This window comes from Manihot esculenta, chromosome 2 (assembly GCF_001659605.2).
Source record: "Manihot esculenta cultivar AM560-2 chromosome 2, M.esculenta_v8, whole genome shotgun sequence".
Lineage (NCBI taxonomy): Eukaryota > Viridiplantae > Streptophyta > Magnoliopsida > Malpighiales > Euphorbiaceae > Manihot > Manihot esculenta.
Window position 1 is genome coordinate 13414648 of NC_035162.2, and position 23632 is coordinate 13438279.

Below are 23632 nucleotides of genomic sequence, written 5' to 3' on the forward strand. Positions count from 1 at the left end.
TAAGTGATTGTGTATAATATTTAATTACGATATAATTTTATTCTATAATTTTAAATATTAATATATTTTATATATTAATATTTATTAATAATAAAATATATTAATATTTAACATATTTTTTTATTAATATTTAAATTAAAAATATTACTCACTCTATATAATTTTAATATTATAAAATTAATATTATTTTGTGATTATATACGATGACACAATAACAGTCTAATAAAATTAATAAAATATATTATAAAAATTTATTATTAAAAAAATATAATATAAATAAAATTATTAAATTAATATAATATAAAAATAATATATTAATTAATTTATATTATTATAATATTTTAATAATTAAAAAATAAAAAAAGTAAATTATAGGCTGGGGTCCGTGAGTAACGCCATGCTATTCTTAAAAAAAAAAAAATAATCTCACTCTAATACAGTAATTTTATAATTAAATAGTATCAGTAATTATTTACACGTTAATATTATTTCATCACCCTACAAATTACTAAAATCAATTATTATAAATAGTTATTATATTTTATAAAAATATTTTTAATATATAAAAATACTATAAAAATTAATAGTAGACTGCACACAAAAATACTATTAGATATTATATGAGAACATTGAGTTATTTATAATTTATTAAAGAGAAATTAATTAATTAATTAATTTAATTATAGAATAAATTAATTAAATTTATTGTTTTTAATAATTTATAAATAATAAGGTGATCGCATATAATATTTAATCACAACATAAATTTATTCTATAATTCTAAATAGTAATTCAATAAAAAGTAAATTTAATTTTTATAATTTTAAATATCTATACTAATTTATTTATTTATTTATTTATTTTTTATTAATTATTTAAATTACAGCACAATAAAAAATAAATTTAATTTTTATAATTTTAAATATCCATATTAATTAATTATTAATTAAAATTAATAAAATATATTATAATAATATATTTAATTAATATAATATAAATATTTTATTATAATATATTAATAATTAAAAAATAAAAAAAATTATGTTATGTCGCCACTTAAAGCGGCTCTAAGCCACATTTTTTTTATTTTTTTTAAAAAAAAGTAATGTCTGGCGTCACTTAAAGTGGCGCTAGGCCCCGGCGCCTCTCAAATAGACGCGAGAACATCTTTTCGGTTGCCACCTGATAGTTAAACCCTAAATTCGCAAATAATTTTATCCCAATTCCAAATTAATAAATAAAAAATGTATAACCCCTAATTTTACAAAAAGCCCTCAAGATAGAGTTACATATCTAACGGTCTATTAAATCTTTTTGGGTATCAGCTATGCTCCGGACAAGTTATATTACTCTTTTTAAATTTATTAATTATAATTTTAAAATTAAATTTTTACATCAATTAAATTGTTTTAAATTATAAGACATAATATATTAATTAAAATTATTATAAATAATATTAATTAATATAGGATAAAAGATTATGTATATAATTATATTTTTTTAAAATTATGTTTAGTCATTATATATGTTATATAATAAATTAATAATTTTATATTTATTTTATTAATATATACACTTATTCTTCATTTAATACAAGAGTAATTATTAAATATAATTTATTAAATAACTAAAATATATTGGTAAAAATCAATAGTGAACTACTAGATTCTTCATTTCTTTCACTAATTTAGGGCTATTGGCCGTCCTTTATAGTTTTCCAGGTTAAAATTCAGCCCAAAGGCAAAGAATTTCATTAGACTTTTGACCAAACCCCCACAATTGGTGGTGGCTTAGCACTGTGCACTACGAGATCTTACTCGTAATTTCAAAGGCATTTGATAAAGTAGGCACCATCCATCATTTCCTCCATTTTAAGTTTTAACCGTTGTACAACGGATTCAATCCCCGGCAACCAAATTCAAATTACCTGAAAAAGAAGCCCAAAAGCAAAAGACCCACCCTTTACCTTTTTCAGATTCAACAATCGAGGCTATATAAAAATTTCCCATCACCATCTTCCTTCAGCCTCCTCAACCATTTCAATTCCTAACAATGGGCTGTTGCATTAGCAAATGCAAACCCAAGAAGCTTCCCATTCCAGATTTCAAACATGTTCAAGTTCAAGACAAGCTTGTTATCTCTCAAGCTCCAAAATTAACCATTAGAACTCCTATCATTCCTCCTTCTAACAAAATATCACCAATATCTCCTCCTTCTCCTACCACTTCTTCATCTTCTTTTTCTTCTTTCACTTGTACTAGCAATTCAAACACTTCTGTTTCCTCTTCGCTTTCCACTGGATCTTCCTCCATCTTGACCCCAAAAGATCGATCTTTCTCTAATGAGTTTTTGTGGTCTTGCGTTAAGGAAAACCCCCACGTAATCCGTATCAATTCAATCAAGGAATACTCTCAGTTGCTTGTTCCTCCTAATGTATATGCTCAAAAGTTGGAGTCTCCTGTGTCTGCAGCATCGAAGCAGCCAATCCTTCAACGGGTGCATGGATCATCTACACCCCAGAAAAGAGTTCGTTCAAATTCACCAACTCCATTAAATAGGCAAAAGAGCTTTCGCAGAGAATCGGAGAGAATTAACTCTTCATATTACCCACCAGTTAGAGCTCTGAGGTCACCATCTCCGAGCAGGCGATTCAATGGAGAGAGTGGCAGGGGAGTTTCGACGGGCACGCCAAAGGAAAATATTTCAAAACGCACGGTTGCTTCCAAGGTAAATGCAGCAGCTAATTCTGTTTCTTCATCTCTGAGAAAGGAGAATTTGAGACAAATGAGTCCGTATATCAACTCAAATCATCATCTTGGTTCTCGTTTGAAGAACAGAGAGACTTGCATTCATCGCATAAGTTCTAAAATAGATGAAGTTGCAGTTGAAGAAGCGCTAGCTAGCCATGACAGTGACGCTCCCATGGAGGATATTGATAATCCTCTTATTTCGTTGGATTGTTTCATATTTCTGTAAAAAAGAGAAAGCGTGCATGCATTTTTAATAGGTTGTGTTGTGCATATACATATAATTAAGATTTTTGGTTCTTGGGTTTTTCTTCATACATGTTTATTCATTTTTCTTTTAGAAAATTCATCATTACTTGGTTTCTGAAATGATCAACTAGATCACATTTATGTACTCACATGCATTGATTTGATTTTCCTTCATTCGTAATGAATGCAATATTTTCCTTTTATTTAAATATATAATTTTATAAAAAATTAATTTAATTTATCCGAACCGGTTTGAGCTGCAGAAACATTATTATTAAAAAAGATTATTCAGCACAACAAAATCTCTCAAACTGGGCTGGGTAAACACTGTGATATCCTGCCTTCCCGAAAGAAAGCCTGCATGCACTGATGTATGCGAAGAGTTCTCCGCAAGCATCCTACTTCAGCATACGGCTAGAATATAGTTTTGCCTTTAAAAGCCGAAATTCAAATTCAAACTTCTTCGCCATTTTCTTCTTCTTCATCGTTGCTTCTTCTCCTTTTAAAATTTCTGCACAAATTTTTTAGTCTTTTAAATTTATTTGCTTCTTTCATTTTTTTTTTTACCAAATATGTCTATATCTTCTTATCTTTTTATTTTAATGGTAAAAATGTGCATTTTAAAAAATATATTTATATTTAATTTTTTTTAGATGTGTAGAAACATATTGAGTTCAGAAAATTTTTAATGAGTAAAACTTTAATAGCACTTATATACTTAATCTGGTGCATCCGAGTAAATGAAGTCTCGGGTTCTAATCCTCAAATCCCATCTAAAAAAAATAAAAATTTAATAATATTTTTATTTAAATTTTTATTAATATTTTTAAATAAATTATAAAGTAAAGGGTGAAAAAAACAATAGAACAAAGGTAACAAAAATTTTATTCATAATAATTTTTATTAATTAAATAATATATATTTTTATAATAATTTATAATTTAAAATTTACTTTTATAAAATTTAAAGTAATTTATAAAATAAAAATTATTCTTATCACTATAAAATTTGATTATATAATATTTGAACAATCATAATAAGTTTTGCGTATATTATACTCTAATCTCACCAAATTATTTTTTTAAAATAATAATTTATAAATTATTTTCTAAATAAACCAATCAATTTAAGTATAATTTATATGTGATTGAATTTAAATTTAAATAAAATATATCTAAATATATATTTGAGTAATGAAGTTTGCATATACCTAAAAAATAAATCGAATATAATTGTCACTCAAAATTTAATTTAACAGAATAAATTACATTAAGATTCATGCAAACTTAATTAAATTAATATTAATCACAGCAAATAAGATGCTTAAATTTAAATAAAAAATTGTAATTAATATACTTACTTTTCAAATGAATTACTAGACAGTTCTTTCAACAGGTTCAATCAATAAGATGAAATCTTTCAAATGTCTGAGAAAAAATAATTTAATATTAAATATTTATTCTTTAATATTTTAACTTAAATACTACAGGAAGTGTAATAAAGATTATATATATACATATAATTTATCGGCATTTTTCCTTAATTACCGTTAAAACAAAAATATTAAATGGACTAAACAGATTTCTAATTTTTTTAATAAAAGCTAAACCCTGAAATTTTCTTCCCAAATTTTTTGTAAAATTTCTCCCTTATAAAATTTTCTTCAATACAAAATAAAGAAAACAAATAATTATGGATACGTGAAATAAAAAAAGAAAATAGTTGTGGGTTTAAATAAAGGGAGTGGTTGGGGGGAGTGTAAGTGAGGCTTAAATGGAGTGTAAGTAGTGACTGTTGGGTCTTGTTCGATACAAATGGTATCAAACAGGACATTAATCACTCATGGGATGGACAGAATCTTTACACTACTAAGAACAATAACTTGTTCAACAGTCTAATAAATTATGACTCCTAAATTGATAGGTCACTGACGCAGAGTGTAAAAAATCTCTGTATGTCGATGTACCATCTTTAACACTTTAAATGTCGAATAGTGTTAGTATGTTCTGTGCCATGCAGATGTGATATAGAGTGAACTTATCGATAATTTGACTTTCGAATAAGTTTTATATTTGACAATTAGGTTTTTGAACAAACTTTTTAAAATGATTATCCAAAAAGCTTTAGCATTAATATTTTTCAAAATTATATGATTTTTATTTTTTATTTTTAAGTTTAGCATGATCGAATAAAACTTTAGGTTTTCTGTCCAACAACTACTTCATGCTCCATTTAATAAAGTGTTACCAAACCACTGCAAATCTATACCCGATTCAGCTATGGACCCAAGTCAAAGCAGCCACATATTGAGCCTTTAAATTAGTAAAAAAATTTCAGTTATTTTTTAGCTATTTGTTAGTTAAATTGTTCCCTATTTGGAGGAGAGTATTCCTCCACTTTCCATTTCATGTGTTAGTTGAGGAGGGTGTTCCTCCATGTTGAAGTAGTGCCCCTTTAATGTAGGAAGCAGCTATACTTTCTTTATGTATTTAAGCAATAACATTAATGAAGAGTACAAGCTTCCAAAATCAATTAAGTCTTGAGCGCTTTAAGTCTCAGAGGTTCCAGGCTCCCTCTTTTAGAGCTTGAATTGTTAATGATCAGAAGTCGTAAAAAGACTCTTAACCCAAACACTCAAACTCCTGCCATACCCTTAACCCACCGACCCATAACTAGATCCACAACCCGGGACCATAACAGTTTGGTATCAGAGCCAGTAGTTATGGGGGACTCTGTTGAAGATCAACTCACCAACCTCTTTGAATTGTTGTTGGCTGAGCAACAAGCAAACAAAGATCGAAATGAGAAAGTTGAGCAATTGCACGCCAAATTGGATGCAATGTCTCAAGAATTAGAATTGACTAAGAAAGGGTTGCAATCTAGCAGCATTGGCAGTCAAGCAAAATCAATGAGAGATAAGGGAATTTCGGGTGCTTCGGTTTCTGAAAGTTTGGGAGGAAGTTCGGTAGTACCGAAATTCACAAAGCTTGATTTTCCACGTTATGATGGGCTGGAAGACCCTTTGGGGTGGCTTGCCCGATGCCAGCATTTTTTTAGGCACCAACAAACACCCGAAGAGGAGAAGGTGAGTTTAGCTTCATACCATTTGGAGGGGATTGCTCAGCTATGGTATATGCAGCTGTTGGATGACATTCCAGATCCCAATTGGGATGAGTTCACACATCAGTGTAATCTTCGTTTTGGGCCTCCAATCCGCAGCAACAAATTAGGCGAATTGGCGAAGCTAAAGCAAACCAGTTCTATTGCAGAATATCAGAACCGTTTCGAAGCCTTGGTGTCACGCGCTGGCACCCTCACGCAGGATCAAAAGGTTCAATTGTACCTCAGTGGATTGCAGGACTTCATTGCTGTTGAGGTCAAGCTACATCATCCAAAAGATTTGGTGAATGCAATGAGCATCTCCCGGCTGTATGAACGGAAACTTTTTCCAAGTTCTCCGGTTGTGAGAGACACTCGTCGCGCTGCCTTCACATCTGCACCTCGTGCCAACAGATTGGTGAAGTGACTGAACCGTGAGGAGATGGAAGAAAGACAGAAAAAGGGACTGTGTTTTAACTGTGATGAACAGTTTATTCGCGGCCACCAATGTAAAAAACTTTTCTGGATAGATTTGGAGACCGAAGAAATAGAGGACACAAATTCTGATCCGGAGCTAGAACAACCAGAGATTTCATTGAACGCCATCACTAGAATTTGAAATCCTCAGTCCATGTGACTACAGGGATATTGGAAGGGGGGACAAGTCTTAATTCCAATTGATTCTGGCAGCACTCACAGTTTTGTGTCTGCAACAAAAGTCGAGGAACTTGATGCTGAAGTAAACGGGCAGGATGGCTTGAAAGTTAATGTCGCCAATGGTGAGCAGCTTGACAACCCAGGTATATGCAAGAGAATCCCAATTCTACTAGATTCCCACTCCTTTTCCGTGGACTTATTTTTTCTACCACTAACCGGTTTTGATGTGGTTTTGGGAGTTAATTGGCTTCGGACTTTGGGACCCATTCTGTGGGATTTTGTTGTCATGAAAATGTCTTTCTTTCAACAGGGAACCTTGATCAAATTGCAGGGCATGACTTCAATTTTCTATACAAAGCAGTATGATCTCCACAGTTTGCTGCTTTTCTTAGATTCCAAAATTCAACTACAAAAATTGTTGGCAGAATTTACATCTTTATTCAGTGCGCCAACCGGATTACCTCCTAGCAGGGCTTGTGACCACCGTATTCCTTTGGAACCAGGAGCAAAACCGGTGGTTGTTCGACCATACCGCTATCCACATGGGCAGAAGGATAAAATCGAAAGGCAGTGTGCGGCCATGTTGCAACAAGGCATAATCCATCCAAGTCGATCACCATTCTCTTCTCCGGTGATCCTAGTACCAAAGGCAGACGGTTCTTGGCGTTTATATGTCGATTACAGAGAATTAAATGCCAAAACCATTAAAGAAAAATTCTCAATTCCTGTGATAGATGAGTTATTAGAAGAACTAGGTGGTGCTAGATACTTCACAAAGCTGGATTTGCTTTCTGGTTATTTTCAAGTGGGCATGCATCCTTCGGATGTCGAGAAAACAGCTTTTCGGACGCATCACGACCACTTTGAATTCCTAGTAATGCCATTTGGTTTGACCAATGCACCTTCAACCTTCTAGGCCTTAATGAATGAGGTATTTCAATCATACTTGAGGAAATTTGTTCTCGTTTTTTTTTATGACATCTTGATTTTTAGCCAGTTTTGGGCAGAACACCTCCACCACCTATGACTGGTTTTTCAATTGTTGGTGAAGAATAAATTATTCCTCAAACGCTCTAAGTGCGTTTTTGGCCAGACTCAAGTTTTATATTTAGGTCATATTATTTCTCATAATGGAGTCCAGGTGGATCAGAAAAAAATATCATCAGTCCTAGATTGGCCCAAGCCCAACACAATTCGTGGTTTGAGAGGATTCTTAGGGCTTACGGGTTACTATCGCAAATTTGTCCAAAACTACGGAATCATTGCCGCTCCACTCACAGCTATGTTGCGGAAAAACAATTTTCGTTGGACTGAAGAGGCTGAGGCAGCATTCGACAAATTGAAAGAGGCAATGACGTCAACTCCAATCTTGGTTCTCCCTGATTTTAAACTAACCTTTGTCATAGAATGTGATGCCTCGGATACAGGAATCAGAGCTGTTTTGTTACAGCAAAACAAACCAGTGGCATACTTTAGCCGTTCAATGGCAGTACGCCATCAGAACCTTCCGGCGTATGAAAGAGAGCTGATCGGGTTGGTGAAGGCAGTCAAACATTGGCATCCTTATATCTGGGGTCGAGAATTTACTGTTCGAACGGACCACTACACACTCAAATATTTGTTAGAGCAGTGCCATCTCTCTTCTTCTCAGCAACATTGGGTTAGTAAACTTATGGGCTTTTGTTTTACAGTTGAATACAAAGCTGGAAAATCTAATATAGTTGCTGACGCACTCTCTCGATGGGATGCTGATCAATCTGCCATCTTGGCAGTTTCTATGCCCCAACTAAGCCTGTTTGACAATATTCAGAAAGAGCAATATGATTCAGAAGAAGTGCAGAAATGAATCGCTGCAATTCATACTGGAGCAGCCATTTCCAAATGGAGTTTTAAGAATGGTTTGCTCTTTTACAACAACAGAGTTTACCTTCCTCATAACTCCCCATCTATTCAACTAGTGGTCAGTGCTCTCCATAACCAGGGCCATGAAGGATACCAAAAAACCCTGTACAGAATTACAAGGGATTTTTTTTTGTTTGGAATGAAGCAATGTGTGAGAGATTTTGTGTGTTCTTGTGATACATGTCAGAGGCATAAAACAGAGACTTTGCAACCGGCGGGACTCCTTCATCCTCTTCCCATTCCAACGCAAGTTTGGGCTGATATCTCTATTGACTTCATCGAGGGAATTCCAACTTCACGTGGGAAAAATATATTGCTGGTAGTCGTCGACAAACTTTCGAAGTATGGGCATTTTCTGGCTTTGTCTCATCCATATACAGCTGTCAGTGTTGCTCGCTCTTTGTTTGACAACATTTTTAAATTACATGGCTTGCCAGAAACTATGGTCAGTGACAGAGATGTGACATTCACAAGTTCCTTTTGGAAAGAACTTTTCCGTTTGAGTGGTACCAAGCTGTGTTTCAGTTCCTCTTATCACCCACAGTCGGATGGCCAAACGGAGGTAGTAAACCGCACCATTGAAATGTATCTTCGCTGTTTCACAAGTTCTATTCCGAACAAATGGATTGACTGGTTGTCCTGGGCTGAGTTCTGTTACAACACCAGCTATCATTCTTCTCTTAAAACCACTCCTTTCGAAACAGTTTATGGCCGTCCTCCTCCCAGATTATTGTCATATCTACCTGGTAGTTCCACCATTGATGCTGTCGATACTATTTTAAGGACAAGAGATGAGATGCTCTCTCACTTCGTGAAAACCTACTGCAGGCCCAGCAAAAAATGAAGCATACATATGATCAATCTCATCGTCCTTTGGAGTTTAAGGTGGGGGATAAGGTTCTACTACGTTTACAGCCTTATTGTCAAACTTCAGTTGCTAAAAGGAGGAATCAGAAACTTTCGGCACGATTCTATGACCCCTTTGTGATAGTGGAACGTGTCGGTTCCATGGCCTATAAGTTGGATCTTCCTGCCGATTCAAAGCTCCATCCAGTGTTTCATGTGTCAAGTCTAAAACCTTATCATGAAGGTCAGTCTGCTCCTACACCATTGCTGTCATCTTTTCCGTTGCCAGAACCTGTTTATCCTTTGGCCATTCTAGACCACCGTATTAAAGGAGGAAGTCAGGAGGTTCTCGTCCACTGGACTCATTCTTCTCCTGTTGATGCTTCATGGGAGAAGGTGCAGGCATTCTCCGCCAAATATCCATATTTTCAGCTTGAGGACAAGCTTCCTTTGGGGGCGGGAAGTAATGTTACTAAACCACTGCAAGTCTATACCCGATTCAGCCATGGACCCAAGTCAAAGCAGCCACATATTGAGCCTCTAAATTAGTAAAAAAATTTCAGTTATTTTTCAGCTATCTTTTAGTTAAATTGTTCCCCGCTTGTAGGATGTATTCCTCCACTTTCTATTTCATGTGTTAGTTGAGGAGGGTGTTCCTCCATGTTAAAATAGTGCTCCTTTGATGTAGGAAGCACTTTCTATTTCATGTTGTTAGTTGAGGAGGGTGTTCCTCCATGTTGAAGTAGTGCTCCTTTAATGTAGGAAGCAGTTATACTTTCTTTCTGTATTTAAGCAACAACATTAATGAAAAATATAAGTTTCAAAAATCAATTAAGTCTTGAGCGCTTTAAGTCTCAGAGGTTCCAGGCTCCCTCTTTTAGAGTTTGAATTGTTAATGACTAGAAGTCGTAAAAAGACTCTTAATTCTAGGGGTGTGCATCGGTCGGTTCGGTTCGGTATCGAATCGAATCGGCTAAAACCGATTTAACCGAATTTATTTAAATTGCAGACCGAACCGAACCGAATAAGATAAAAAACCGAATCGAACCGAATCGAACCGAATCGAATTAGTTCGGTTCGGTTCGGTTCGAAATCGGTTTTTAAGCTTTTCTCTAATTAAACTACAAAAATAATTATAATTTACCACATTGTAAGCGTAGATGCAAGCCGCGATGGTAAGCGGAGATGCGAGCCGCGAGCGACGGCCGTCAGGGAGAAATGCGAGCCGCGAGCGATGGTCGTCAAGGAGAGATGCAAGCCATGAGCGACGGCCATAGAGAGAGACTCGAGCCGCGAGGGATGGAAAGAAGACTAGAGGACTGAGGACAACCAAGTTGCTGACGGTGCGGAGAGCCGACGAACTGGAGAGCGACGGGCGACGATTGCGTGGAGAGTGACGACCGACGATTGCGTGGAGAGCGACGGCCGACGCCAACGATTGTGTGGAGAGAGAGACTAGAGAGCGACACTGAGGTAAGGATGAGTTGGAGTTGCTAAGTCGCGCATCTGCAACGTAGTGAAGAGCGACGACCCGAGTTAGCCGGGATGGTTAATCAATCGATGCCGGAAGGAGAGTGGAGGTGGATCGGCCGGAAGTGGTGGAGCTCAGTGCTCAGAGAAGAGGCACAGGTATTGTGTGTGAACTGTGATATGAGGCGGCGTGAAATGGAGACGCTGTGAATTCTACCAAGTGAGATGGCTTTCAGATTTAGGGCAAATAAGGGTACATTTCAAAACGACGTAGTTTAAGTGATTTCGGTTCGGTTCGGTTTAATCGAAATTTTTGAATCTAAAACCGAACCGAACCGAAATTACCGATTTTTTAAAAAATTAAAACCGAACCGAACCGAATAAAAAATAAAACCGAACCAAAATTTCAAAATTAATCGGTTCGGTCGGTTATTTCGGTTTAAACCGATTTTTGCTCAGCCCTACTTAATTCAAATACTCAAACTCCTGCCATACCCTTAACCCATTGACCCATAACTAGATCCACAACCCGGGACCATAACATAAAGCTATGAAGAAAGTTGGAGAAATTAAAAATGTTAATATTCAACCACTGTTGTTTTAAGATAAAAGTCCACATTAAATTTTGTTTTTATCATGCAAAATAAATTACATTTAAAGTTCAGTGACAAAAAACAAAAATAAGCGTGATAAATACTAGTCCAATCTAGAAATCAAACCACAATTCTCAATCCAAAAACAACTCAACATCAAAGCCCAAGAAAGCCCAATCAACAAACTACAATCCACAACCCCAAATTCAATGCAATCTTGTCAGAAGCGTAGGAGAACCATCAAAAATCGCTAGCATCGGCACTATCTCCACCAAAAAAAAAAAAATGAAGCACAACAGAGAAGATGAACACCTCAGATCAAACCGCAAGCCCGATGAAAATAAAAAAGTGCACCGCCAGCCAAAGCTAATAGAACCAAACAAAGTCAGCTCGAGGCAGATTTAATTCGCTAACAAGAACAAAAAGACCACCACATGACAAGAGGTGACGCAACAAAGCCGAAGAAAGCGGTATTCACCGAATGCAGCGGCACAGTCCCAATTGTCAACGCTGACTAGCAAGAGTCCTCTCGACATATTGAAACAGCTCCCAGCGAACAAACAACAAAAATCTAATCTACTTCCATCTGAAATCAATCGAAATCTCAAGTATCCGAATAGAAAATATACAGAAAAAAAAAAAATTATACATCACCAACCAAAGAAGAGCCACTAAAAATCAATGCCTCTCCTCACCAATCGATAAAAAGAACCTTTCTCGCTTTCTATCAGAACTTCTCTCCACTTTATTAACCTCTCTCTTTACACATATCAATACTTTTTTTTAAGCTATTTAATAATAACACAAATATCATATAATTCTGTTATTAGTTATTTTACATATCACTCTAATAGCTTTATAATATTTTAATAAGCAATTAATTTGCTAATGATAATAACTATTAGCAATTATCACTGTACCTATAGAAAAATAAGAATCTACTGGAAATAAACAAAAGAAAAATAAAAAAAGCATTAAATACAAACTCTTCCTTTTGTTTTTTTTTTTTTTTTTTTTTGGGATTCCTAGTGAGCAAATAAAAATTAATGCTTCTTCCTTGGGACACCATTTAACATCATTGTTTTATGGGGGATTCCTTATTTAGTAATTTCATATTAATTACTATATATTTTTATTATTTTTATTTTTTAATTGATGTGGGATTGATATCTATAAAAAATATATTTTATATTTTCCCATTATTCAATATAGTTAGTTCTAACGAAGTTTAAATTCAAAAATTTATAATTTTAAAAATAATTATACTATCATATACTCGACTCTTTTCTCCTTAATTTTTTTTTTCCAATAGTAAGAAGTTGAAAAAGATGGAAGATTGGGGTGGGGGAAGCACAGCCAGCGGAAGTCTGCTATGTTATTTTCTATAATTGGAGGAGGAAAGTCGACTGTAGAATGGAAAAAGACTTCTCCTTTCCTATTTAGCAGAATACAAATAATTTTTGTCACTCTGCAATAACAGAAGCAAACCTATCTTTTTTCCAACAGGATAAAAGATAAATGTCAATCGTGCACCCCGTGAAAAAAAATGCATCCACATAATTTAGAGGCAAAAAAAATTATATCCTTATATTCATAGCCTGTGTGAAACAAAATCTTGATTTGCTCACTGGAAATCCCAAAAAAGCAGAGATGATAAAGAGTTGTATTTGCTCATTGGGAATCCCCCGAAAACAAAATCTTTATCAATCTAAATCTAATGCTCCGCCAGTCAAATCTTTATTTTTTATTTAATTAATATTTTTATAATATTTAATTTTCAATTTAATTCTAAAATATTAAGTTTTGATATTAATCTCATAATAAAATCATTTAAATATTTCATAAATACTTAAAAGTATTAATTTCAATAATTGAATAATATATTAATAAAAAAAATGAAAGATAATCAATAATCCAAATTACATAAGTTTTCTAACAAAAGAATTTAGTTGCTAATATTTAAGAATTCAATAATAAACTCTATTGAAAAATTATTCAAAATCATTCTAAAATAATTATAAATAACAAATCAAAATAATAAAAAAAGAAAGAAAAGCTCTAGATGTATGGATTTCTCTTCTAGATCTTCCAGATATTCCAAATCTTCCTTCTTGAATTTTTCGTGATTTCTGCCGTATATATGTTCAAAAGTAGGTCAAAAAATTCTTTAGTTTCTCAATTCCAATGTATTTATACCCTCTTGAGCATTCTAATCCGTAGTTCCGATGGAAAACATAAAGAATTTAAACATTTGATAAAAATATAGAACGGAGTCCATGAAAAATAGCGAAACACAGAGTAATCATGAAAATATCATGAAAACATTATGAAAACATGAGTTTACATAGTGTGTATAAATATGAGTCTACCTGGTGTTTTATATAGGATGATTCATGAGTCTACCTGGTGTTTTATACAGGATTCGGCCTCAAAATCTATTGTCTAGAGAGAAACACGAAACAAAATACAAAAACACAAGGAAGAGACAAAAACACAAAGCCGCCCTATGTTTTTGTTTATTTCTACAAAATATCTTTAAATTATCCTAGATTTCTTTTTAAAATATCTCTTTTATTTCGTAACTTGATTTGACCTATAAAAATCATTATAAATAAAATAACAACACCAATTAATAGATTAAAATTAAAAATTTTAAAATTAAATATAAAAATCAGTTAAATTAAATGGATTTAAATGTGTATAATCTCGTAGAATATGCATCAACTGTCATTTTTTTATTAGAAGTAAAATAAACATATAACATTATAGGAATGTTAAATAAAAATTTAATAATATTTTTATTTAAATTTTTATTAATATTTTTAAATAAATTATAAGGTAAAGGGTGAAAACAAACAATAGAACAAAGGTAACCAAAATTTTATTCATAATAATTTTTATTAATTAAATAATTTATATTTTTATAATAATTTATAATTTAAAATTTACTTTTATAAAATTTAAAGTAATTTACAAAATAAAAATTATTAATATCACTATAAAATTTGATTATATAATATTTGAACAATCATAATAAGTTTTTGCTTAAATTATACTCTAATCTCATCAAATTATTTTTTAAAAATAATAATTTATAAATTATTTTCTAAATAAACCAATCAATTTAAGTATAATTTATATGTGATTAAATTTAAATTTAAATAAAATATATCTAAATATATATTTGAATAATGAAGTTTGCATATATCTAAAAATAAATTGAATATAATTGCCACTCAAAATTTAATTTAACAGAGTAAATTATATTAAGATTTATGCAAACTTAATTAAATTAATATTAATCACCGCAAATAAAATGCATAAATTTAAACAAAAATTTGTAATCAAAATGCTTACTTTTCAAATGAATTACTAGACAGTTCTTTCAACAGGTTCAATCAATAAGGCAAAATCTTTCAAATTTCTGAGAAAAAATAATTTAATATTAAATACCTATTCTTTAATATTTCAACTTAAATACTACAGGAAGTGTAATAAAGATTTTATTTAAAATATATATATATATATATATATATGAAATTTCTCCGTATTTTTCTTTAATTATAATTCAAACAAAAATATTAAATGGACTAAATAAATTTCTAATTTTTTTTGTAAAAGCTAAAACCTGAAATTTTCTTCCCAAACTTCTTCTAAATAGTATCAAACAGGACATTAGTCACTCATGGGATGGACGGAATCTTTACACTTCTAAGAATAATACCTAGTTAAAGATTTATAGTATTCAAAAATTTACGACATATCGAATATCCATTGACGCATCTGAACGCCGCTAACATGCACCATATTAATGTCGAATAGTGCTAACATATTCTATATCATGCAGATGTGATACAAGATGAGCATGTTCGATAATTTAACTTTCGAACAAGCTCTATATTGAGAGTTAGATTTTCGAATAAGTTTCTTTAAATGACTATTCAAGAAATTTTGGCACTAGTATTTTTCAAAATTATGTCATTTTTATTTTTATTTTTTTCAAGTTTAGCATGATTGAAAAAAAAATTGAGGTTTTCTGTCCAACAACTATTTCATGCTCCAATTAATAAAGCTATGAAATAGCTATTGCACAATTTGACGAGCCCACGCACTTTTGGAAAGTTGGAGAAATTAAAAATGTTAATAGTCAACCGCTGTTGTTTCAAGATAAAAATCCACATTACTTTTTCTTTTTTACCATGCAAAATAAATTATATTTAAAATCAAGTGGCAAAAAAAAAAAAAAAAAAAAAAACAAAGCCTGATAAAAATTAGTCCAATCTAGAAATCAAACCATAATCTTTAATTCAAAAACAACTCGATCCACAAACTATCGTCCACAACCCCAAATCTAGTACACCTTGTGAAAAGCATAGGAAAACCATCCAAAATCGTTTAGCACCGGCACCATCTCCACTAGAAATAGAAAAGACTAAGCACAACAAAGAAGACGAGTACCACAGATTAAATAGCAAGCCAGATAAAAATCAGGGCCATAGACAAGATGCGAAAATAAAAAGTGCACTACCAGCCCAAATCAATAGAACCAAACAAAACCAGCTTTAAGCAGACCTGATTCGCTAACAAGAAAACCACCACATGATAAGAGGCAATGTGACAGAACTAGAGGGAGCTGTATTCACCAGACACAATTCCAGTTGTCAACACCGATTAGTAAGAATCCTCTTAATATGCAGAAGCGGCTCACAGCGAATAAATAACAAAAATCTAACCCACTTCCATCCGAAACCAATTGAAATAACCTAGCACCTAAATGGAAAATGCACAAAGAAAATGAACAAAGAAAAAAAACTATACATCACCAACCAGAGAAAAGCCGCTGAAGAGCCCAGGCTTTCTCTAAAACCTTCTCTCTCAACCTTACACGCTTCTCTCTTTATACATATCAAATACTTTTTTTCAACCATTTAATAATAACATAAATATCATATAATTCTGTTATTAGATTTTACTCATCAATCTAATAAATTTATAATATTTTAATAAACAATTAATTTGCTAATGATAATAACTATTAGCAATTATCACCGTATCATTAGCAATTAATTTGCTAATGATAATTTTAATTTAAATTATTTAATAATTTCATACTAATTATTATATATTTTTATTAATTTTATTTTTTAATTAATATGAGATTGATATCTATAAAAAATATTTTTTTATTTTTTTATTATTCAATACGGGTAATTCTGACGGAAGTTTAAATTAAGGATTTATAATTTTAAAAACAATTATACTATCATAGACTCGACTCTTTTCTCCTTCAATTTTTTTTTCTTCCAATAGTAAAAAGTTAAAAACTGAGATGGAAGATTGGGGTGGGGGAAGCACAACCAGCGGAAGTCTGCTATATTATTTTCTATAATTGGAGGAGGAAAGTTGACTGTAGAATGGAAAAAGACTTCTCCTATCCGATTTAGCAGAATACAAATAATTTTTGTCACCGTGCACTAACAGAAGCAAACCTATCTTTTTTCCAACAGGATAAAAGATAAATGTCAATCATGCACCCTGTGAAAAAAATGCATCCACATAATTTAGAGACTAAAAAAAAATATCTTCATATTCATAGCCCGTGTGAAACAAAATCTTTATTTGCTCACTGGGAATCCCCTGAAAAGCAGAGATGATAAAGAGTCGTATTAGCATGGATGGGACTTGTAGGGCTAGCTTGTAACATGTCCTTATATAATAATTATATAAATGATTAAATGACTGGACGTGGCTTCTGTCTGTGTGGTACAAAATAATGCAAATTAGGGTTTAATTAGGTGTTCATTAATTGCAACTTTTGCAAGAATTTGATTGGCTTATCATTTTCTGTGATTAGAACTGATTTGCTTTTGCTTTTGCTTTTTTTTTTTAAAAAAAAAAATAATGAAGTTTTGCTGCCTATTTCTACCCATTTTCGCAAGAAGCTTCTAGTATGATAGTGACAAGAGAATCTGCATTGAATTGAACATAATCTTAATATCTTCAATAACACTTGAAAAAAAAAAAAAGGAAAATTATTAATTCACTGCCAGCTTTGGGGTTTCTACTATACTAGGAGCTAAGTTAATGGCCATTGATTTTGTGGGATTTCCATCCCAACGAGAAACTGAGATATATGAAGTTTACATACAAATACTTTATATATAAATTTTTTAAGATTATTAAATAATTGAATTAACTTTTTTTTTATAAAAAAAATGGAAATTAACTATTTTCTATTATGTGCAAAAATAAATTTAAAATTTATTTAAATTAATTTTAATAAATTGTTACTGATTTATTTGATAAAAAAGTCTGCAACTCAAAATTTCATTTTTGAAAGTATAATAAGATGAGAAATAAATAGGCAATTTCAGTATATTTTTCTATTAAAATAAGTGTGTATATATACATATTATAAGATCTTGTTAAAATAACTATTAAGAATCCTCTATCAATCAATTAGTCTATAACTATGTAATCTTTTATGATTATATACAGATTATATTCACACTTTAGCTCTTTCCTTTAAGTTAGATCATAGATATTTATCATGCTCAACTTATTAAAAAGATATTCTATTTGAGACCCATTTAAAATTTTGGTGAATAGATTACTTAGTTGCTCTCCTATCTTTACATAACCAGTGGAAATTAAATTTTCTTGGATTTTTTTCGGATAAAATGACAATCAACTTCAATATGTTTAGTCCGCTTGTGGTACACTGGATTGGAAGCAATGTGAAGAGCAGCCTGATTATCACACCAAAGTTTCACGGGTGACGCAACATCCACACCAACTTCTTTCAACAGATGATTTATCCATAGAATCTCACAACTAGATTGAGCCATAGCCCTGTATTCTGACTCGGCACTGGATCTGGATACTACATTTTGCTTCTTACTTTTTCAAGACACTAGATTTCATTCAACAAATACATAGTAGCATGTAGTCGACCTTCTATCATTTTTGGATCCCGCCCAGTCAGTATCAAAAAAACATTCAAGTGCAGCATGCTCATGATCACTGTAGAGTATACCGAGTCCAAGAGTCCCTTTAGATAACATATAATTTATTCTAGAGGCGGCCAATATTTCACCGTAGGTGCAGACATGAACTAGCTTACAACGCTTACTGCAAAAGCAATATCTAGCCGGGTCATCACCATAAGGCAGTTCAGTTTTCTAACCAACCTCCTGTACTTCTATAGATCATCATAAGAGTCTCTGTCATTCTTTGTAAGACATATATTAGGAATTATTGGTTTGCTATATGGTTTAGCTCTCATCTTCACAGTTTCTGCAAGTAAGTCAATGACATATTTTCTTTGAGATAAAAAAATTTCCTTTAAGAAATACTTAAGCTGATCCAAATTTTTGTTATGAAAACTCGTATGTAAGTAGTTTTTGAGAGAAGATATCCTTGTACTATCATTTCCTGTAATGACAATATTATCAACATATACAATAAGGAGAATAATATCAGTATCTGAATTTTTATAGAAGACTGAATGGTCACACTTGCTTTTTTTCAATCTAAATTTTTGAATAACTTCACTGAACTTGCCAAACTATGCATGAGGACTTTACTTTAAACCATACAAAGATTTCTTGAAATGGCAGACTTTTCCATACTCCTCCTGAGTAATAAATTCTGGTGGTTGCTCCATATACACCTCCTCTTAGAGGTCACCATATAAAAATGCATTTTTGATATCTAACTAGTGTAAAAGCCAATGCTGAAAAGTAGCTAGGGAGATGAACAAGAGAACTGAGGTCATTTTTACCACAGGAGAAAAAGTGTCAGAATAGTCAATATCATAGGTTTGGGCATAACCTCTGGTGATAAGACGAGCCTTAAGCCTCGCTATGGAACCATTTGGATTGACTTTGATAGCAAAAACCCATTTACAGCCCACAATTTTTTTTTTAGAGGGTAAATCAACTAGTTCTCAAGTATGATTTTCATTTAGAGTCTTGATCTCCTCAAACATTGTATCACACCATCTAGAATGAGTCAGGGCCTCTTTAACTATTTTAGATAAAGAAATGGAATCTATAGAGATAATTAAGGAGGAAGAAGAAGGAGACAAGTGATAATAAGACAGAAAGTTAGCAACAGAATAGGTAGATTTATACTGTCGTTTACCTTTACGAAGACTAATGTGGAGGTCAAGGTCACTTGGTGGTGGATCCAATGGTGAAGAAGATTCTGATGCAGGACATGTATCATCAGGTACTGGTCTCCGAGAGTAAACTTGAACATTTGACAGTTTAACAGGAGGCTGAGTACTAGGAGGAATGTTACTAAGAGGAATGTTACTAAGAGGTCCCACCATCAGATATCATTCTATAGATGAGCCATTCATCGTCCTTCTCTTGATCAAGAGAGGTTTGTGCAATAGGATAAAAAGAAATTTGCTCAGAAAATATTATATCTGTTGAGACCAGATATTTATTGAGATCTGGAGAGTAACACCGATACCCCTTCTGAAGGTGAGAATATCCCAAAAAAACACACTTTAAAACTTTAAGATTAAGTTTAGTCACATAAAGTTTGACATTCCGAAAATAGCAAGTGCTGCCAACACAGTCGTGGTTCGAAAGGAAATAATAGCTTCTTAGAAAAGAGGACATTGTAAAGAGTATTACCGTTTAGTACTGTGGAGGGCATGCGATTAATGAGAAAGTATGCAATAGAGACAGTATCGGCCCAAAATTGCTTAGGAACTTACATTCGAAACAATAGAATTCGAGCAGTCTCAAGGAGATGTCGATTCTTCCTTTCAGTTACCCCATTTTGAGCGGGTGTATCATCACATGACGATTGATGAAGAATATCATATTGAGTAATATAAGTCGAATGATTCTGACATATATTATTTAGCATTGTCGCTTGGCAAAATTTACACAGAAACATTAAATTGAGTTTTAATTTCAGCACAAAAGGCATAAAAATGAGAAAAGACTTCCAAACGATGCTTCATAAGATAAATCCAAGTTATTCTAGAGTAATCATCCACAAAAGTGATAAAATATCTGAATACAGTCTTAGATCCAACTGGACACGGGCCTCAAACATCTGAATGAATTAATTCAAAAGCACACTCAGCTCATTTATTGACTCTAGGACTTAAAGAGTTTCGATGATATTTTGCAAAATGACATGACTCACATTCCAGTAAAGAAATCTCAAGAAATTAAGTGCATAACTTCTTTAAAATCAGTAAAGAAGGGTGTCACAACTGATAATATGCTTCAAACGAAGACACGACACTGGAGCAGACAACAGACCAAAGTACCCATACGTTCAAAATGTAGAGACCCCCAGATACATGTCATTTACCAATAAACTGCTTCATCACAATATCCTGAATGAGACAATGATCAGGAAAAAAAGAAACACAACAATTTAGGTCTTTTGTAAGTTTACTCACAAAGATTAAATTAAAGGCAAGATTAGGTAAACTTAGCACAGATGATAGGGTAATAGAAAGAGTAGGTTTAACAATCCCATAACTCTCAACATTATAGGTTAATCCATCAGCTATAGTAATAAAAGAAGGTGCTTTATGAGATCGAAAGCTAGTAAAAATATGAGGATTACCTGTCATGTGATCCGTGGCACCAGAATCAATGACCCATTTATATGAAGAGGAAATAAGACACGTTTTACATGACTCAGACACTACTGAAAATATTGGAATAATTTTAATCATATGGGTTTTACTGTCAGAAACCATTTCAACCAAAACCTTATACTCCTATACCTTCAAACGAATTAAAGGGAGATAACAAAACCTAATCCAGTGAACAGTAACCGTTGTGAACAACATCCAGCGTGAATAGTACCCAACGTGAATAGCATCCGGTGTGAATAGTATAAAAAACGCCTCCATCCAACATCCAAACGGCAAACAAACCACAGATCTGACAAAGAGATTGCAAGGTGACTCCGACGTCCTCCCTAAGTGGGCGGTAAGAGACATATATTACCCTAGATAGGTAACCCAAAAGAACAGGAGTCCTAAGTCTAAAAAAAAAAAAATTTAAAACTCAACTGAAGAGAAAAAAAAAATCTCTACAGGAATACTCTGATACCATGTAATGAGTTAAGGAATAATGGGTAATTTTAGTATATTTCTCCATTGAAATAAATGTGTATATATACATATTACAAAACCTTGTTAAGAAAACTCCTAAAAAAACTCTATTAATCAATTAGCTTATGATTATGTAATATCTTATGATTATGTACAGATTATATTCACGTTCTAACAAAAAGCGATAACTAAATTGGCTATGGACATGCTCAATAGAAAAACTCAGGTTTCAAGATGGAGTTCCATGATGAAGCTTGGCTATCAGAAGGCTCATCGGATCATATTGCATTTTCACCTTCAATCACGTCTTAAGAGAATCCAATAGATGTAAAGATTGGATGGGAAAACAAACTATGTCCTATCCTGCTAGATTGCATATCCTGAAGGACCCACCGTTAAGAGTTGTAGCCACAACTGATTTAAGATGCTGCTGAGTTAACTAGTTTACTGTGAGCTTTTCTTGGTGGCATTAAAATTATGTAAAATTGGATAAATTGATTTCTGTAAATGTATGCATATTGATAATTTATTACTCTTTCTTTGGTTATCATTATTCATAGTTTTTCGTTTTTCTTTTTAAATTACCTATTAATGAAAGTAAGTTGTCTTAATATTATTGAAAGAAAAATATTCATCTAAAACTTTTTTATAGATCTAAAATATAATAATATAATATGGTGTAAATAATAAAAGAGTAAACTACAGCTTAATTTTTTTTATTTAATAAAATATTTATTTTAGTCTTTATATTTTTAAAAATATATAATTTAGTCATTCATATTTAAAAATTATAATTTAGTCTCTACCGTTAGAATTAGAGTTAATTTATTATTAATTTACATGAAAATGATCAAAATACCCTTAATTCTTATCATCTGCAGATAAAAAATCAGAGGGACTAAACTATTAAATTATTAAATATTGCAGAATTAGATTCACAATGAATATTGGTGGTGTGATCCAATTAACGCTCAAGCCCGACGGTGGACCATGCGATGGTCAACGACATGGTCTGGTCAAACATTGGCGCAAGGTGGACGTCGAGGGCCAATTGTTCTCATCGGCAAAACTAATTGAAATGGGTTTCAGTTTTTTTTTTTGTGATTCTGACAATCGCCATTAACACCCAAGCTCGACTAATTCCAATGATGGGCTACGTCGTCACACGACAGTCGACGACATAGCTTGGAAGAGCATTGGCATAAGGTGGACACCGGAGGCTAGTTGTTCTCACCGAAATGTCACAGAGCATTCGACCAATTGTCATCTCTCTAGAAGTGTGATTTATTGGATGTGGTGGTGCTATTCTATATTGGTCACACCAAATAAAATCTTTTTTGAAAATTATAGCCGAGCTATTGTCACCGTAAAAATTTATCATAATAGTAACAAATATTAATAAATGATTTAAATCTATTATAAATTAGTAACGAATTTTATATTTCGTTATTAATTTATATTATTTAATAATAAATTATTAAATTCATTATTAAATTTGTTACTTAATAAAATTATTTATAAATTTAATAACGGATTTTAAAATCTATTATAAATTTATTATTAAATTAATAAAAATTAATAACCGATCTCAATCTATTAGTAAATTCGTTATTAATTCGATTAATAAATAAATAAATAACTTAAATATTAAATGAACAAAATAATAACAAATTTTATAACAGAATAAAAATTTATTATAAAATTAATAATAAATTTAGTAATGAATTTAATCCGTTATTATTTTTTATAAAAAAATCAATTTTTTTTAAATTTCATATTTTTTTAATTTAATAATAAATTTTATAATTCGTTATTAAATTTTAAAAAAAATGCTGCGTTTTTAATTTAAAATCTCATTTTTTTTAATTTAATAATGAAAAAATACGTTACTTAATTTATTATTAATCTAAAAATTAGTAATGAATTTAGAAATCCATTATTAAACTTTGAAGAACAATACTACTCTTTTA

At 31.9% G+C, this 23632-nt stretch overlaps 1 protein-coding gene across 1 annotated transcript; it reads left to right on the plus strand.

Annotated features, from left to right (window-relative positions):
• The first annotated feature begins 2010 nt into the window (after window positions 1–2010).
• On the plus strand, window positions 2011–3062 carry LOC110609840 (myb-like protein U). The gene has a single exon (XM_021749663.2). The coding sequence runs from the start codon at window positions 2053–2055 to the stop codon at window positions 2974–2976; it is 924 nt and encodes a 307-aa protein (XP_021605355.1). The 5' UTR covers window positions 2011–2052; the 3' UTR covers window positions 2977–3062.
• The last annotated feature ends 20570 nt before the right edge of the window (window positions 3063–23632 follow it).

Bases quoted from the DNA above. Each gene is read 5' to 3' on its own strand.
- LOC110609840 (XM_021749663.2), top strand. From the start codon at position 2,053: ATGGGCTGTTGCATTAGCAAATGCAAACCCAAGAAGCTTCCCATTCCA.